The sequence below is a fragment of the Sus scrofa genome, chromosome 14 (genome assembly GCF_000003025.6).
Source record: "Sus scrofa isolate TJ Tabasco breed Duroc chromosome 14, Sscrofa11.1, whole genome shotgun sequence".
In the NCBI taxonomy this organism is placed as follows: domain Eukaryota; kingdom Metazoa; phylum Chordata; class Mammalia; order Artiodactyla; family Suidae; genus Sus; species Sus scrofa.
In genome coordinates, this window is record NC_010456.5 from 6,465,955 (window position 1) to 6,484,840 (window position 18,886).

Sequence of the window (18,886 nt, forward strand, 5' to 3'; positions counted from 1 at the left end):
GTCACAGCGTTGACCCCGGCTGCAAATAGCAACTGCCAACATCTGCCGTGGAATCTCTTTTCATTTTGGCCTCTATTCTGTCTGCCTCTAACTGTGCAGGGAGCCAGAAGGGAGACAGGCCCTCTAGACCCCTTCTCCTCCTGCAGGAAACCAAGCTAGCACCTAACAAGTGGGCCCCTAGGGCCACAGTGTGTCCACTGTCCATGCCCCATAGACAGGGTGACTGTTCTCTGGAGTCCCTGCTTGTGGGATTCCAAATACCCAACAGGCTTCAGGGCTTGCTCTGGAAACTACTAAGGAAGCAGTTTCTCCACCTGTCATATGCCCACCTGCTGGCAAGACTTGGTACTTAGCGAGGTGTCAGATGTTCCTCCAGTATTAGGTGAACATGTCATGAGTTCAAGGGTTGAAATGAGTTCAAGCACAGGAGGTACTTAGGGAGGTGCTTGCACTGATGAAGGGCTGTATCAGGGTGAGATGCTCTTTTCTCAGTTTATGCACCAGGTAGCTGAGGTTCAGAGAGCTTTCGTGATTTACCCCAGGACTCACAGCAGGAAATGCAGAGGTGAGGTTCAAACACCAGCCCCTGTGACTGGAGTCTGAGTTTCTTACTTAGTGATCTTTTCATGTATATGTCTGATTGCTCTGAGTCCTAAGCTTGACAAGGACATGTCTTAAACCCCTTCACGGAAGGCACACAGAGCGGGACTCCCCACGGCAGCTAGCACGACCCCTGCCCAGAACCAGCAATCAGTAAATACGTGATGATGGGGGGCTCAGCCCTGTTTTTCCTGTGCTCTTCCTCTGGACCCTTCATTCCCATTCAGACCCCCTAGTACCCACCTGTCGCCCTGGGCCCTTCCTATCACCAAAGAAACCTCTTTCCTTTAAAGATGCTGTAATTTGTATTAAGTTGACCATGAGGGGAGCTGGGTTTGTTTAACCCTAAGCAACGGCTCCTTACTGAGGAGATCAATAAACTGAGACCCCAGGCTTCAAATATATATTCAACAAGGCTGTGCATTTTAAGTGAGGCCTGGCCTGGGATATCTGTGAAGGATGCTGACTGGAACTGGCAGATGGCTGGGGAGGGGTGGCATTTCTGTGCCAGGAGCTCTTTTTTGGCACCCTTAACCATTTATTACCTAGGGCAAACCACCTCACATGGCAAAGCAGATAGCAGTCTTGGGGCTGGTGGGTACAGTGGGCAAGGTGTGGGCAACGGTGTAAGCTTCTTCCTCCCCCATCTCCCCAGATCATTCTGAACTTCACGTCCATGGACCTGTACCGCAGCCGCCTCTGCTGGTATGACTACGTGGAGGTCCGAGACGGCTTCTGGAGGAAGGCGCCGCTCCGAGGTACCGGCACTAGCCCAGCCTTGCCTCCTTCACAGCTCATTCCTTCTCAGAACTGCTCACGTCACACTCTCTGCATCCTCCCCCAGCACCAACACTTGGCCAAGGGCGGTGCCCTGGCGCGGAAACCGGGAGTCCTGGTGCAGTTGCTGCTGCCAGCTCCATGGCTAAGTGTATGACCTTGGGCAAGTCCCTCCCCCAGTCTGGAGCTCAGGGTCCCAGGTGCCGGCTTCCCAGCCTCCCTCAGAGGGCGGCTGTCAGTGTACATGGAGAGGAGTCACATGAGTAGACAGAGGGAGATGGACAGGCAGGCTTGTCCTCTCAGCTCTAAGCTCTAGTGCTCATCTGTTCTGTCTGTAAGATGTGACCTGAGGGTGCCCACAGTGCACCCTCATTCCTGGTGCGGTGGCCCAAACGTGTTTGCACAGGATGTTTTGTCTGGGGGGGGGTGGCAAGTAGGGGATGGGTGGGTCAGAACCGCAGGGCAGAAGATGCCGTAATGGACATAGATTTAGTGGAGTTTCCATTGTGGCACAGCGGAAACGAATCCGACTAGGAACCATGAGGTTGCAGGTTTGATCCCTGGCCTCGCTCAGTGGATTAAGGATCCGGCATTGCCGTGAACTGTGGTGTAGGCTGCAGACACGGCTCGGATCCTGCGTTGCTGTGGCTGTGGCGTAGGCCGGCAGCTGTAGCTCCGATTCAACCCCCAGCCTGGGAACCTCGATATGCCGCAGGTGCGGCCCTAAAAAGAAAAAAAAAAAAAAAAAAAAAAAAGGACATAGATATTTAGAGCCTGAGGGGCCATATGAATTCTTCTCTGATCTGGACAGGATCCTAAGTAGCTCAGGACCAACTCATTAGCAGTAGAACTTTTGTCCCACATCCTGTGCCTGAGGCGAGCTGACAAATCCTTGCTAACCATCTCCCACCCCACCACACACAACCCCAGTTTCTAGTATTGGAATATTTCTTATTAGTCACCCAAAGCAGCTGTCATTACGACACTTCCTGCTACAGTAGTGTTAGCATTTCCAAGATTGCAGTTTCTTTTTCATAACTTACATTCCTAGGGCAGCACCCTCTGTCCCTTGCCGAATGTTGGGAAACACCCGTCTTATTAGGAACACACACATCATTCCTAGTCGGTCCTTGACTAAAAGAATTCCACTGATGGCCATCCTCATCTGCTTACGTGGATTCCTGTTGTGTTTTATTTCAAAAGGGGTGTTTTCTGGGATTTAGTTGGGGGTCCTATGGCATCCCCTGCATTTGAACAATGAAAACATTTTGTGCTGTACAAAGAAAGTTGTGTTCATTTTTGGTTATTACTTGTTTGCACAGAGTGTATATAAATAAGTAATTAATGATCGTAGCGCTTTTTAAAAAGTAAATAAAACACAGATAGAGTTGATAGTTAAGGAGTCACCTTTCCTCCCAGAGGCAGTCATATCCTTTCCCTCAAGTGCATGAAACCTTCTGGAGCGGTCTCTGGCTCTTCAAGGCCCAGCTGGATCTTGGACCAAATGCAGGCCAACTGGAGGGTCTGTGCTCCTGGGAATGTGTGTCAAGTGCAGACCAGGGCTGGGACCCCCAGGCTCCCCAGAGAGCTTCAGGGTTTCCTGAAGTCCTGGTGCGGGAAGGGATAAGGCCTTGCTTCGGGCCTCACTGTCCTCTGTCCACACCGCCTGCACAGGCCGCTTCTGCGGGGGCAAACTGCCCGAGCCCATCGTCTCCACTGACAGCCGCCTCTGGGTTGAGTTCCGCAGTAGCAGCAACTGGGTCGGGAAGGGCTTCTTTGCCGTCTATGAAGGTACTGACTGAGGCGGGGGGTGGGGGGTCAGAGATGGGGGGGTCCCTAGATACACGCCAGAGCCCCTCCCTCCTGGCACCTGTGAGGAGAAAGTGACGATCCTGTTGGGATCTACTGGGGCCAGGGCAGTGGGAGTCTAGGGATGTGGGCAAGAGAGGAGAGCATTCTGACGGATGTCCTGATTTTCCCACCTTGTCCCCTGTCCCCAAAGCCATCTGTGGGGGAGATGTGAAAAAGGACAATGGCCACATCCAGTCACCCAATTACCCAGACGACTACCGGCCTAGCAAAGTCTGCATCTGGCGGATCCAAGTATCTGAGGGCTTCCACGTGGGCCTCACGTTCCAGTCCTTTGAGGTGGGTCAGAGACCCCCCAGGACCACCATCCCCTTCGGGTTTCCAGGGCTTGGGTCTGGGCTGCCAGCGCTCCTCCCGCTGACAGAGCCCCCGACCTCCAGATTGAGCGCCACGACAGCTGTGCCTACGACTACCTGGAGGTACGAGATGGACACAGTGAGAGCAGCACCCTCATAGGGCGCTACTGTGGCTACGAGAAGCCCGATGACATCAAGAGCACGTCCAGCCGCCTCTGGCTCAAGTTCGTCTCCGACGGGTCCATTAACAAAGCTGGCTTCGCCGTCAACTTTTTCAAAGGTACATCCTTCTCCAGTCCCCACCCTGCCCATCCCCGTGACCAACCCACCCTCCTTCAGTCCCTCTTTTTATTTTAAATTTTTATTTGCTTGAGGTAAGAACACTTCACATGAGCTCTCCCCTCAGAACTTCTAAGTGTGTGATCCCGTATTGCTAAGAACATAGGCACAGTATCGTCCAGCTAGATCTCCACACTTGACTGAAACTTCATGCCTGATAATTAGTAACTCCCCATCCTCCCTGCCACCAGCATCTGGCATCCACCATCCCACTTTATTTTTATGAATTTGGCTATTTTATTTTATTGGTCTTTTAGGGTCATACCCACAGCATATGGAAGTTCCCAGACTAGGGGTCGAATTGGAGCTGCAATTGCTGGCCTGTGCCAGTCACAGCAATGCAGGATCCGAGCTGTGTCTTCGACCTACACTGCAGCTCACAGCAACAGGGGATACTTAACCTCCCAAGCGAGGCCAGGAATCGAATCCGCATCCTCATGGATACTAGTTGGATTTGTTACTGCTGAGCCGCAAATGGAACTCCTGAATTTGGCTATTTTAGATACCTCGTGTAAGTGGAATCATGCAGACTTTGACTTTCTGTCACTGGTTTATTTTACTTACCTTAAGGTTCATCCGTGTTGTCACCTATGTTGGATGGAATTTCCTTTTTTTTTATATTATATTTTTTTTGGTCTTTTTAGGGCTGCACCTGGGGCATATGGATGTTCCCAGACTAGGGGTCCAATCAGAGCTGTAGTCACCAGCCTACGCCACAACCACAGCAATGAGGGATCTGAGCTGCTTCTGCAACCTACATCACAGCTCATGGCAACGCCGGATCCTTAAGCCACTGAGCAAAGCCAGGAATCGAACCTGTATCGTCATGGATGCTAGTCAGGTTTGCTAACTGCTGAGCCACAATGGGAACTCTGGAATTTCCTTTCTTTTTAAGGCTGACTAGTATTCCACTGAGTGTCTAGCCCACATTTCTTTGAGCCTCATCCATTGGCAGACACGCTGGCTATTGTGAATGGTGGCTGCATTTCTTATTCATTCACTCCCTTCACACAGACACCCGGAGGGATGTGCAGACCCTGGGCCCCTGCTTTTGAATATATGGCCTAACTGTGCAGTAAGAGTCCCACTGAAAAACCACATACCTCATTGAGTAAAGAACAAGCTTAGGTAAAAGTAGCTGATGCACAGTAGGCGCTGGACTGTACATTGACGTAACAGTTCAGGAGTTGCCTTAAAGTCCCAGGGTTTGCATGGAAGGAGTGTTGGTGAGATGTAGAGATGGGAAGCGCCGCAGGAGCTCAGGGAGGAGGCAAAGCTGTGTGGACTTTTTATCGTTGTGACCCTGGGCAGGACATTCTGCCCGAACCTCATTTCCACGTCTGTAAGTGGAGGACAGTAACAGCTCCTCCTTCCTTTAGGGGTTGAAGGAGAAATGAAAGAATAGCACTCAACCAGGGGATAGCACATGAGAGGCATCAGTGAATAGTGGTGGCCACCAGCCCAGCCAGTCTGGTCAGAAGGAAAGCTCCACGGGGTCCACCTGTCCCCTCCTTCAGAGCACTGCCTGCCCCTTTGGGGTTGTCATGGGCAGGAGCCCCTGGAGACCTAGGGAGGTTCTGAGCAGCCGTGGAGGACTGGGTGGGGGCGGGAAAGCCCACGGCCTCAGAGCTGAGTGGACCGGGGCGGGGGGCAGTGGTCACAGCTGACTTCCTCCTGCTGAAGTGGTGGTGGTGGTGGGTCTCAGGAGCCCGAGAGACCCCAGAATAGACTCTCAAGCAGCAGGCAGAAGGGGAGATCCAGGCCCCAGACTGGCCATCACTGACCCCTTCCTTCCAACGGCAGAGGTGGACGAGTGCTCTCGGCCCAACCGCGGGGGCTGTGAGCAGCGGTGCCTCAACACTCTGGGCAGCTACAAGTGCAGCTGCGACCCTGGGTACGAGCTGGCCCCCGACAAGCGTCGCTGTGAGGGTGAGTACCATGCCCACCCACCAGCCCTGATCTCTTATGGCCTTGGATAGACCTCTTTCTGGAAAAGCTGGGATTCTCTGGCACTTTGTTCACCACTCACAGGTTAAGGAACACATTGTATATTTCCATCCCCCAGAACCACTGTGACCAGGTGTGATGTACTCCCAATATGTTTTGTTTTGCTTTGTTTTCTTATTCTTCTTTTTAAATGATTTTGATTGATTTCGTCACCCACCAGAAAACACTGAGTTTTAGCCTCTCATTATAAATGTTCCCAAAAGGCTAGTGAAATGCTCTCTGGCTAAGCAGCGCCAGCTCAGCCTGATCTTGCTGCTCCGCTTCTCTCCACTCACCTCTGAGCAGCTCCCTCTCCGTGCTTCCTGGTCCCGCTCCACCCCCCTAGTCCTCCCTGCCTCCCTTCCTGCCCTCTTCCCAGTCCTCCCTGCCCTCCTCCCAGTCCTCCCTTCCCTCCTCTCAATTCTCCCCACCCTCCTCCTGGTCCGCCCTGTCCCACTCCCTGTCCTCCCTGCCGTCCTCTTAGTCCTCCCTGCTCTCCTCCCAGCCCTCCCTGACCTCCTCCCTGATCCTCCCTGCCTTCTTCCTGATCCTCCCTGCCCTCCTCTCAGTCCTCCCCACCCCGGTCCTCCCTGCTCTCCTCCCAGCCCTCCCTGCCTTCTTCCTGGTGCTCCCTGCCCTCTTCTGGTCCTCCCCGTCCTCCTCCTGGTCCTCCCTGCCTTCCTTCTGGTCCTCCCTGCCCTCCTCCTGGTCCTCCCTGCCCACCGGCACTGCCCTTCTGGAGCCCCTCACCTCCTGTCCTCCCTCTAAGTGCATGCCCAGCCTTTTCTCCTGCAGAGACACTAGAAATGGCCACACACAATCCTCATGCTCTGCAGCCACCCCCCTCACCCTGCCTCCTTCCCTTCTGTCCCTGAGAGACCAGACAAGCCCCCGGGCTGGGGGAACCCACAAACCCACACCTCCTCCTTAAAGCACCCAGCCCAGGTCCCACACTCTTCTCTAGAACGGGATCTCCTGGTGGGTGATGCCGTCTCCCTTGTGCCCCCAGCTGCCTGTGGTGGATTCCTCACCAAACTCAATGGCTCCATCACCAGCCCGGGCTGGCCCAAGGAGTACCCCCCTAACAAAAACTGCATCTGGCAGCTGGTGGCCCCCACCCAGTACCGCATCTCTCTGCAGTTTGACTTCTTCGAGACCGAGGGCAATGACGTAAGCACCCACCCAGGGCTGAGAAGATTCGGCTCGGTGCCTGCTCTCTACCCTCTGAAAGAAATACCCCAGGGAGTGGTTCGGGGAAGCAGGGGGTGCTCAGGCAGGAGGGCCCTAAAGGCCGGGAAGCACGTGGCTTGTGGGAATGAGGCGTGTGGAGTCGGGAAGCTTGTGGAGAGAGGCAGAGCTGGGGGCCTGTGCGGGGAGCCCAGGACGGATGGGGGGGGTGGCACCTTTGAATTGTTAGATCTGGCAAAGCACATAACTAAAAGCAAAAGGACCCACAGAACAGGGAGCCTCCCCGGGCGGGGGTGGTCATGAGAGGCTTCCCGGAGGAGGTGGGCCTGGAGCTGTGCTGCCCTGCAGGTGTGCAAGTATGACTTCGTGGAGGTGCGCAGCGGACTCACAGCCGACTCCAAGCTGCACGGCAAGTTCTGTGGCTCTGAAAAGCCCGAGGTCATCACCTCCCAGTACAACAACATGCGTGTGGAGTTCAAGTCTGACAACACAGTCTCCAAAAAGGGCTTCAAGGCCCACTTCTTCTCAGGTAACCCCGGACTCCCCGGCTCCGAGCCCGGCCTCCCCTTCTTCCTGCCACTGCACCGCTGCATTCCCCAGCCTCTCCCATGCCAGGCAGCAGTGTCTGTCCCCTGCTCCCCCAACAAGCCCTCCACCACCAGGCCAGCCCCTCCCCACCCGAACCCCACTCTTCCAGAGCCCTCGGGGCTGTATGGGAGCCAACCTGAGGATGGGCAGGAAGGGCCTGCAGGAAAGAAGAGAGCGGGTAGTCCCCATCTCAGGAGCCAGAGGGCAAGGCTGGGGAGAGGGCAGGCCCAGGACAGAGAGTTCAGTGAGTCTTGACACCAGCAGCCTACAGACAAGGTGTGTTATCTGGCAATAGCTAGGTCTTTAATCAGACCCTGCACGTGTCACATCAGGAGGTGGGGGCCCTCAGAACAGATGAGGAGGAGTTCCCATTGTAGCTCAGCAGTATCAAGCCCAGCTAGTATCCATAAGGATGCAGGTTCAATCCCTGGCCCCACTCAGTGGGTTAAGGATCTGGTGTTGCTGTGAGCTGTGGTGTAGGTGCAGATGCAACTCTGGTCTGGCGTTGCTGTGGCTGTGGTGTAGGCTGGCAGCTATAGCTGATTTGATCTAGCCTGGGAACTCCCATATTCCGCAGGTACAGCCCTGAAAAGAAAGAGAAAAAGAAAAGATGAGGAGCCCCCCTCCTCTCATCCCCAAGGCCTTCCCACTCCCCCTAGGCCCGTGGTGGGGGACTCAGACCCAACCAGCATCCATCTGTTGAGAGCTGTCCACTGTATGGACATGGGATAGAGTCCCTCTGCTGGTGCCATCTTCAGGCAGACTAAATGGTGATCAGAATCCCCTGCCCAGCCTCTGAGCTGGACCTCCTAGGGTCCCTGGAAACCCCTCCCCTGCTCTAGTAGTTCCTTAGTCATTCCCTGGGGGCGAGGCTGTCAGGAGACTGGTGGTTTTCCAGAGGCAGTAGGAGTGGGGGCCCAGGCAGTGCAGGGCTGGGGAGCTCTAAGGAGAGAGCAGGGGGCTGGTGGGTTGGCTGGCATATAGTTTTGTCAGGGAGTGGCCCACGCTCCTCATCCCCAGCCCGCCTGGTGGGCCGGGCATGGGAGGCAGGATGGCCAGAAGCCCAGGGCCGGGTCCACGCTGCCTTCCTTCTCCCCTCCTTTGCCCAGGGTCCTGCATCCTCGAGCCCCCTATGTGGCCGCCCTGCACCCCTGCCTGCCCACTGGATGCCATGCACTGCCCCTGTGCCCTGTTTCCCTGCTTGGCACTGCCAGCCACTCGCTCTGCTTACAGTGCCCCACAGCCCCTGCACCACTGCTGGCTGAGACCTTCCTCTGGCAATGCAAACCCCTCTCTTCCCTGGGCCCCCCTGGAACTCCGGTGAGGTGCTCACCAGAGGGCTGAGGGGTGGTACCACCCACTCAGGGGTGGGCTCAGTCCAGTGGAAACCATTACCTGCTTACTCTTGTCTCTTCCTGCCCTTCTGTGCTCCAGTCTTGGGGGGAGGGCAGAAGGGGACCGACACCACATCTGTCAGGCCTAGAGCCCAGGGCTCTTCATCCTGGCCAGACACTATGCCCAGCCCCGCCTCAGCCCTGCACAGACATACACACACGCAAACACACGTGCACACTGGCACATGCACACGCACGCGCTGCCCCTTTGCACAAGAGACTGGCAGAGGACCCTCACCGGTGGGCATCGAGGTTCAGCCCTCAGGGCCCGGGGCATCTGACCCTGGCCCCCCAGGAGGGGCGCTATTTGGACTTTTGGGACACCCAGCGATGAGACCGTAAGGCAAGAAGAAGAGAGAACCTGAAGACCTTCAGTGTGACCCCAGCCACCTTCCGGGGCATTTGGCACTGGAGGGTGAGTGCCATCTCCTTGTCCACCCTCTGCTCCTGCCCCTCCTGCATCCCGCTCCCCTGGCTCCCAGGAGAGGCTGCCACCCACGTGCCAGAGCCCCAGCCTGGGCGCTACAGCAGGCCTTCCTCGGGGGTCACGGCCTCACTCCTGCACTCAGCCACTCACTCGATCATTGGGCGGGTATTTCTTCTCCCCTCCTGTATGCCAAGCACTGTACTCAGTATTTGGGGTACAAGTATGAGGCAGGCATGGGGGTCAAAACATTTCAGGAAATCCTTGGTCAGTCCATGGCAGGGGGCCCTGAGGCTCCCAGCATAGTCATCAGCGAGCTCCTCAGTGAACCCCAGGATGGGTTATAGGGTGCCTGTCACCTATACATGCCCAAAGGGCCTGCTCAAAGGCAGCTTCCACAGGGCCCTCAGCCAGAGACCTCGTGATGCTCTCACTGAGGAGACCCGGGAAAGCGCATAGGGCCTACATTCTTGCCCTGGGCTTTTTGTGGGCCCCAAGGGGTCTGGCTCACCTGAGGATGGACTGGAGAAGCAGGGCCTCATGGGAGCCAGCGCTCCAGCCCTTGGGCCCTCTCCTGAGGGAGACCAGGAACGGGTCCCCCACTGTCACCAACCCTGCCTGGCCATGGGAATGCCAGCAGACATATTTCTATCTCGGGGTTCATCTATGGAATTCTGGGTGTCCACTCTCCTTCCCTGAATGCCTGCCTCTGTGCCAGGCACACACTACCCAAAATGACCACGGAGAGATTAGAGACTGCGTGTGTGATGCACCCATGGCGGTGAGCACGCGGCCCTCTGTGTGTCAGGCTTTGCATTCATGGGCCAGCGCATGTGCAGATCCACCCAAACGGAAGCAGCTGCACACATGCGCGCTCCTGAGCCCACAGGTCTGCTGATGGGCCCTGGTCTCTGCATCCACATGTGTCTCCGTTTGTACTGTGTGCAGGGCACTGAGTGCAGCTATGCCTGTGTGTTTGTACCTGTGCACACTTCCTACATACATGGGGAGTGAGTGAGGGAGCGAGCAGCGTCTGTCTCTGTGTGCACGTGTCCACAGGCTGCTGATGGCTGATGTGTATGCGTGTGGTGCCTGTGTGTGAGGGGCTGGCATATGTGCACATGCAAGTGTGTCTGTGCTGCCTTGTCAGGACAACAGCATGGGTGAGGGATCCTGTGGGTTTGGGTGTGAGTTCGTGTCTGTCTGCCACACACTCTAGCAGTAGCACCAGAAGGAGAGAGCCGAGCTCTGGATGAGGCCCCTTCCCAAGGACTGCTCCCCTCTGCCCGAGACTCTGCATCTCCCTCCTTCCCACCCCCTGGGCCTTCTCCCTGCCGCAGGCTTCCTCCCATAGTCCCCTGTCGCTGCGCCTCCTCCCACCTGCTGCCTGTCCGTGACCTGGCTGCGCCGGACATGGCCGTCGTGCATGTGTGTCCCGCTGCCCCCTGCCCGCGCCGCCCGCGGACCGCCTCGGAGCCGCCCGGTTCTCACTGCTCTCCCTCCCTGGCCCCGCCCTCCGCCCCACCCCTTGGTCCCTTTTCTCCTTCTCTCTCTCGTTTCAGAAAAGAGGCCAGCTCTGCAGCCCCCCCGGGGACGCCCCCACCAGCTCAAATTCCGAGTGCAGAAAAGAAACCGGACCCCCCAGTGAGGCCAGCCTGGCCTCCCGGACCCTTTGTTACTCAGGAACCTCACCTTGGACGGGATGGGCTGGGAGGCTTGGCTGCCGCCCACCCCCACCTCCACTCTGCCATGTCGGCCGCCGCCCTCTGGCCGGACAGAACTGGTGCTCTCCTCGCCCCCGTCCCCCTCACGTGGACAGGGGACCCTCCCTGCCTCCCACCCCTCCCATTTTGATGGTGTCTGTGACATTTCCCATTGTGAAGTAAAAGAGGGACCCCTGCGTCCTGCTCCTTTCTCTTGCAGTCTGCTTGTCCGTGTGTCTGTTTTTCCACTTGTCCGTCTGTCCAGTAAGCAGGTAATGGTAGGGGGTTCCCATGCCGGTCAGCTCCAGACCCCAGACCTCCCTCCACCCACTTCTACTTTCTCCCCCCACAGCTGGGCCCCCCTCAGCTGGCTCCGCTTGGCGCAGTGCCCAGGACCCCCGTCATGGCCTTGACCTCCGCTCCCCACCCTGCCTTCTGGTGGGGGGACGCCCAGCCAGGCCTCCCATCCACTTCCCCTGGGGTGACAAGGCCTTAGCCTGGCACAGACTGGTCTGCCCCTTGCTTGCTCCTCCTGCAGACAAGGACGAGTGCTCCAAGGATAACGGCGGTTGCCAGCAAGACTGCGTCAACACCTTCGGCAGCTACGAGTGTCAGTGTCGCAGCGGCTTTGTCCTCCATGACAACAAACACGACTGCAAGGAAGGTAAGCGCTGCCAGAGCACCTCCCCTTGCTTATGGTGCTGCCCGAAGGACTGAGGCTGGGGAGCCAGGTCAGAGGTGCCATCTCCCTCGGCCTCTGTTCAGACTCATGAAGCTGATGACCTGAGGTCACCTAGCTTTGCCTCCCACCTGGTGCATAGACCCCTCACTGCCACCCCATCCCCAGCAATATCCAGGCCACACACACTTCTGGGCTTATGCGCATCAGGAGAGTAGGGGCTCATGGCTGTCCCACACCCCATTTTTAATGTACCTCAAAGTCCATGTCCCAGTCTCTTTTTGTGTGTGCCAACCTCCCCGTCAGGGAGGTGAGATGGTACAGTGGTTAAGAACACAGATTCTGGGAGCTCCCATTGTGGCTCAGAAGTAATGAACCTGACTAGTACCCATGAGGTTTCGGGTGCAATCCCTGGACTCACTTAGTAGGTTAAGGATCCAGCATTGCCGTGAGCTGCAGTGTAGGTCACAGATGTGGCTCGGATCAGCCATTGCTGTAACTGTGGCATAGGCTGGCAGCTGCAGCTCTGATTCGACCACTAGCCTGGGAACTTCCAGATGCCATGGGTGAGGCCCTAAGAAAAAGAAAACAGAGATTGTGGAGCCAGGCTGCCTGGCCCATCCCTGCCTTCTGGCCAGCTGTGTGCCCTCAAACAACTGACTTCTTCTCCACGCCTGGGGTTGCTCAGGAGTGACCGGTAGTAATAATAATGGTACTAGCTCCTTCTCCTGGGGGGGGGGCACTGTGATATGCTCCGTGCAGTGCCTGGCTCATGACAAGAGCTTCTCCAGCAGAGCCCTAGGAGAAGGCCTCTATTTCCAGTTTGGAAAGCAGTGATTATAGCTCTTAACGGTGACAGTGGGTACAGAGAAGGGCACAGGTGTCTAAAATTGAAGAAGGGGGAAGCTTTCCTTTTGGCTTAGAGAGTCTATGATCACAAGGGCTTGGGACATACCACCTTTCCTTATTTTCTCTCTCTGTCTTCCTGCCAGTTGGCCCCTGCTGCCAGAATAGTTGGAGAAAGTAAGAGGCAAAATGTGAATAGAAACTCAGGTTTCTGGGCAGAGTGCTGAAAAGGAGAACCCCAGGGAACACAGAGTGCTGGGGCTGTCAAGGAGAGGGGGCAGGGCTCGTCGTGGCTCAGTGGTTACCGAATCCAACTAGGAGCCATGAAGTTGCGGGTTTGATCCCTGGCCTTGCTCAGTGGGTTAAGGATGCGGTGTTGCCCTGAGCTGTGGTGTAGGTCACAGACGCGCCTCGGATCTTGCATTGCTGTGGCTCTGGTGTAAGCCGGCCGCTACAGCTACAATTAGACCCCTAGCCTGGGAACCTCCATATGCCATAGGTGTGGCTCTGAAAAGACAAAAAAAAAAAGAGAGGGGCAGCTTAAGAAAGCGATCTTATAAAAATTATGTATTGAATTATGTATTAACTCCTGGAAATGAAATTAATGAAGGTGTTAGAGTACAGTCATGTATGTCATTTTATTGGTCACATCTCTGACCCCTGGGGACATTCAGACCAGAGCCGCTGCCTCCCTGACACTGAAGGCCCACAGATCCTTGAAAACAGCTCTCATGCCATCGCTCATATCACATGATACCTCTCTGGATACAGTACAGCTCTGGCCTGCTCCCAGTCATTAATTCCACAGTGACCCGTGCCTGCTGGGGAAATATGATCCCACAGGACAACACAGACTCACCTCTGACACTGAAGGTCTGTGTGCCTTCAGTTGGGCAAGTCACTTCGCCTCTCTGAGCTTCAGTTGCTTCACCATGACCTGGTCTGAAGGTTTCAAGCCCTTGCTTTGAGCACTTAGCCCAGTGCCTGGCAAATGCCTCTCCGCATCATTACTAGAGGGACAACCAAGGTACCAACAAATAAACTGCCAATTAGAATAAGCAGAGTTGGAGTTCCCATTGTGGCTTAGTGGGTTAAGAACCCGACTAGTAACCCTGAGGATGCAGGTTCAATCCCTGGCCTCTCTCAGTGAGTCAAGGATCCAGCATTGCCGTGAGCTGTGGTGTAGGTTGAAGATGTGGCTTGGATCCCATGTTGCTGTGGCTGTGGTGTAGACCAGCAGTTGTAGCTCCAATTCAACCCCTAGCCTGGGAACTTCATATGCCAATGGTGTGGCCCTAAAAGTAAAATTAAAAATTTAAAAAAATTAGAATAAGCAGAGTTGAAGCACCCAATGGACACTGCAGAACTTCCATATACAGAGTTCAGGCTCCCCATATACAGAGTTCCCAGCTCACGGACCTCCCCATCTTTTAGCTAAGGGGATCTTCTTCTGATGTTGTCTAAACTGCATGCTATCCCGTACTCTCTATGAAAAAGGATTTTGCTAAAGAATCCTTGGCATCAACATCAACAAGAGAGCCAGGAGAAGGTATAAACTTCTTGGGAAGATGGCCTGTGCGTAGCTCTGATTGACTTCGGAAGCACTGTTGGTTCCTTACACAAGCGGTAGGCTACTAACAAACCAGTCAGATTCCCTGGCCCCTGCGGAGGGTGCAGTGCTGTGCAGAGTCCTGTAGGGGGTTCAAGAGGGGATCCCTATGGGAGTTCCCACTGTGGCTCGGTGGGTTAAGAACCTAACTAGTATCCATGAGGATGTGGGTTCAATCCCTGGCCTGGCTCGGTGAGTTAAGGATCCAGTGTTGCCATGAGCTAAGGCATAAGTCACAGATGTGGCTCAGATCCCGAGTTGCTATGACTGTGGTGTAGGCCTCAGCTGCAATTCCAACTTGACCCCCAGCCTGAGAACTTCCATATGCTGTGAGTGCGGCCCTAAAAAGAAGAAAAAAAGAGGGGATCCCTCTGCTCCTGAGGAGACTGCAGTCTAGCTGGGCAGGTGGGCAGAAGTGTGCAAGGAAGGAGAAATGGGGGGTGTAAGACCAGTGTAGAAATGCAGGGGGTGGGCAGTGAGGGGGGACACAGGAAGCTGCAGCTAGGTAGCAGAAGCAGCTCACAGCTCAAATGTGGAGGCTGGAGATCCACCTGCCTCTCCCTGGGCCACAGGGCAGGTTGCAAGGGCTCTGCCCCTCTCTGGGCCCTGATGGCTGTGCATTCATTCTTTGAGCATCTGACGACAGGCATAGATGTGGGGCCTGCACCCCCCCTCCCTCTCCCCCTCCCCAGCCAGCAGCCCACTGGCTTTCCCAGAGGGGCCTGTCAGAGTGCATGATGATGCATAAGGAACATTGCTTTTAAATTGCAGTTGGTGGAATTCCCAGCACAAATCTGCTGTATCTCAATGGGTTAAAAATCCGATTAGTATCGGAGTTCCTGTCATGGTGCAGCAGAAATGAATCCGTCTAGGAACTATGAGGTTGCAGGTTCAATCCCTGGCCTCGCTCAGTGGGTTAAGGATCCAGAATTGTGCCGTGAGCTGTGGTGTAAGTCGCAGATGGGGCTTGGATCCTGCGTTGCTGTGGCTGTGACATAGACTGGCAGCTGTAGTTCCGATTTGACACCTTGCCTGGGAACCTCCATATGCCATGAGTGCGGCCCTAAAAAGCAGAAAAAAAGAAGAAGAAGAAGAAGAAGAAAAAGAATCCGATTAGTATCCATGAATATGTAGGTTTGATCCATCCTGGCCTTGCTCAGTGGGTTAAGGATCCAGAGTTGCCACAAGCTGTGGCATAGTTGCAGATGTGGCTGGAATCCCTTGTTACTGTGGCTGTGGTATAGACTGGCAGCTGTAACTCCAATTTGACTCCTAGCCTGGGAACTTTCATGTTATTTAAAACAAATTAATAAATAAATTGGAGTTCTCGAAGCTGTCCTTTTCTGAGGCAGAAGGAAGATTGCAGTGGATCAAGGAGCCATGAGTCACAAGAACATGGTGATAACAAGTTTTCTTTTTTTTTTTTAATTAGGGTATAGTTGTTTACTGTGTTGTATCAATTTCTCTCTTTCTTTTTTTTCTCTGTCTTTTTAGGGATTTACCCACAGCATATGGAAGTTCCCAGGCTAGGGGTCCAATCAGAGCTGCAGTTGCCAGCCTACTCCACAGCCACAGCAACACCAGAGCCGAGCCTCATCTGCAACCTATGCTGCAGCTTGTGGCAATGCCAGATCCCTTAACCCACTGAGCTAGGCTGGGAATCAAACCCGCATCCTCATGGATGCTAGTCGGATTCCTAACCTGTTGAGCCACAATGGGAACTCTGTTGTGTCCATTTCTGCCATACAGCATAGTAACTGGGTCATATATATCTATATAACATTCTTTTTCCCATACTGTCTTCTATCATGTTCTATCCCAAGAGATTGGATATAGTTTCCCGAGCTGTACAATAGGACCTCATTGCTTATCCATTCTAAATGTAATAGTTGATACCAAGTTGTCTTGAAGAAAAGGAGACAGGATGGGCAGTGGCCAGAGGGGAGAGTTGTCTTAGGATGGGCAAAGTGCAGGAAGGTTCGAGGGCTGGCAGAGCTGGCAGAGAGGGTGAGGGTGGATGATGTGTGGTATGAGGGTTTGCAGGTAGCGGGCAGCCATGGGCTCCAGCTCACGGGAGGAAAATCCTGTCCTGCTGGAGAGGAGAGCACCTTCGAGATGAGGCAGGCGGGAAGGTGAGTTTGCAGGTTGGGTACGGGAAGTTGAAGTCGTTCGTATTTGAGGGCCCTGCTTTTCTCGAGGAGGTGGGAGGTGAGGTGGTCTGTTGGCAGGGACCCTGGGAGTTTAGGAGAGGGCTGAAGGCTTGGAGCAATAGCTGAGGAGGTGAGAGATGGAGCTGGTGAAGGTCAAATCCAAAGACTATCAAGTGGCAGGGGCCCAGCCATTCTTGGAGACCACAGACAGGGTTTTCCAAGATGGAGCAGTTCGAGCAGCTGATGATCAGTTGGGGTGATCAGCCAGGTGGTCCAGCTGGTAGAGAAGCAAGTTAAGTCAACCCAGGAGGAAGCATTGAGAGAAGCCAGAACGGTCAAGGATGTGGAGGTCTCTTAAAAGTCAAAGAGGCATTAAAGGAGGGTGGTGGCTGAGCAGCCTGGAAGAATGGGACGAGGCCACTGAGAGGATGATGCATTTGTATCATTGAGAAGTGGAGGGCGATGGCAAAGCCTTGAAAGGAGAGAGGGGAGAACTAGAGAGTTGAGGTCAGGGGAGAGAGGCCGGAGTATGGATGGACCATCTGTGTGTTTGTTGGTGTCACCTAGGATGGTGGCAGGAGGGGGGTGGGAAGAACTGAGTCAGGCGCCAAAATCTTCCATGGGAATGGGGGTGTGGCAGGAGATCAGAGGATGCCAGCTTCTTGGAAGGCAGCGGTGAGGTGGCCAAATGGCCTCAGAGGTCCAGGAGTATACCCAGGGCACCTGGGAAGCCTGGCTGGCCTCCATGGATGCTACCAGGCAGGGTCCAGCTTGGAACCAAGCAGCTAGATCCCCCCAGACTGCGTGACTGAATGGAAAAGAATATGCACCTTCAGTTCATTTCTGAGTAGGGGACAGAGAAGCAAGAGGGGAGGAGGGTGGGAGGGTCTTCTTGGAGTCACTGGAGCACTGGGGTCCCCACTGATCCCCTTCCCCTTACTCACCTCCCCACAGCTGGCTGTGACCACAAGGTGACATCCACCAGCGGCACCATCACCAGCCCCAACTGGCCTGACAAGTACCCCAGCAAGAAGGAGTGTACCTGGGCCATCTCTAGCACCCCCGGGCACCGGGTCAAGCTGGTAAGGTGCCCGCTCCCAGCCTGCTCATCCGTGCCATCTGGCCATCACCTGTTTCCCATCGTTCAGAGCTCTGCCCAGGGCGATCCAGGCTGCAGGCTGGTGGCCTGGCTGAGCCCATAGGGCTGCTATTCCTTTGAGAACCCCGTCTGGTCTGTGCGGAGGCCTCCACCCTGCCATCACCTGGATCCCTTCCTGGGTCCTCCCTCTCTCCTGCTCACAGCAGTGGCCGCTTCCCTGGTATCGATGCACTGGGGTCTGGAGGCCTTGGTTTGGGGCCACCTGTTACCCACGCCTCCTGCCCCAGCCACGTTCCTAACACCGTGTCCTCCCTCGTGTCCTCCAGACCTTCCTGGAGATGGACATCGAGTCCCAGCCCGAGTGCGCCTATGACCACTTGGAGGTGTACGACGGGCGTGACGCCAAGGCCCCCGTCCTGGGCCGCTTCTGTGGGAGCAAGAAACCCGAGCCCGTCCTGGCCACAGGCAGCCGCATGTTCCTGCGCTTCTACTCAGACAACTCCGTGCAGAGGAAGGGCTTCCAGGCCGCCCACTCCACAGGTGAGGCCGCTGCAGGCCAGGTCCCTGGGCAGCTGGCGCCCTCAGGCTGTCCTTTGACCTAGAGGTGCCTGCTGATCCTGGTCTCAAAGGCGGGCCCTTGGCTTGGGGTGGGGTTTACGAAGAGCCTGTGAAGATGTAGGCAGGCCCAGCCGGTGGCTGGGTAGGGAGACTGTGTGTTCTGAATGAAGCCAGGCCAGGGATGCCGAGTAAGCCTTCTGGGTGAGGGAGGGGAGGCCTTGGTTAGGGGTGCCAAGGTCAGGAAACAGGGCAGTGACAGCAGGGGGAAGGGAAGCCGGGGTGGAAGGGCATCCCCTGGAATCCCAGCGGTAGGCACCTGACTGTGGGAGCTGGCCCACATTCCAACCCCCCAGTTCACGGGTCAGTTCATCCTGCAGACATCTGTTAATGCATAGCTTGTATGCGGCAGCATTCTAAGTGTGGGGCACGAGATGAGTAAGGCAGACAAACCTCTCCGCCCTTGAGGGGTCTACTCTGCATTTATCTGTCCCTCTGTTTGATGCCTTCTTACTGAGCCCTGGCCCTGTTCAGAGGACTCAGAGGGCCCAGGGGAGGTGAATCAGGCCTGAGACCACCCGGGGACCCACAGCCTGCCAGTGAGACAGGACAAGGACAGATAATTAAAGCAGGAGACAAAACATGATAAGGTTCACGCTCTGGGTGTGAGGTGATGGTCCTTCCAGGCAGAGGGAGGAGCCCGACACAGCCACAACCCCAGGACAGCTCTGGGTGTACACAGGTCATTTATTTTGGCTGGCACTGTGGACATGTGAGGGCAGCA

General features: G+C 55.4%; 1 protein-coding gene and 1 long non-coding RNA gene across 2 annotated transcripts in view; both read left to right on the forward strand.

Annotated features, from left to right (window-relative positions):
- The window catches only part of BMP1 (bone morphogenetic protein 1), a 45,294-nt gene that overhangs the window by 22,182 nt on the left and 4,226 nt on the right, over positions 1-18,886 (forward strand). Inside the window, 10 exon segments of the mRNA XM_021072336.1 lie at positions 1,256-1,358; positions 3,052-3,168; positions 3,380-3,525; positions 3,627-3,822; positions 5,685-5,810; positions 6,877-7,037; positions 7,404-7,584; positions 11,703-11,828; positions 17,403-17,530; positions 17,874-18,087. Of these exon segments, the coding sequence (XP_020927995.1) occupies positions 1,256-1,358; positions 3,052-3,168; positions 3,380-3,525; positions 3,627-3,822; positions 5,685-5,810; positions 6,877-7,037; positions 7,404-7,584; positions 11,703-11,828; positions 17,403-17,530; positions 17,874-18,087 (1,498 nt within the window).
- On the forward strand, positions 8,141-10,242 carry LOC110256603. Its single transcript, XR_002338344.1, has 2 exons — positions 8,141-9,452; positions 10,180-10,242. It is a non-coding gene; the product is annotated as an uncharacterized LOC110256603 (long non-coding RNA).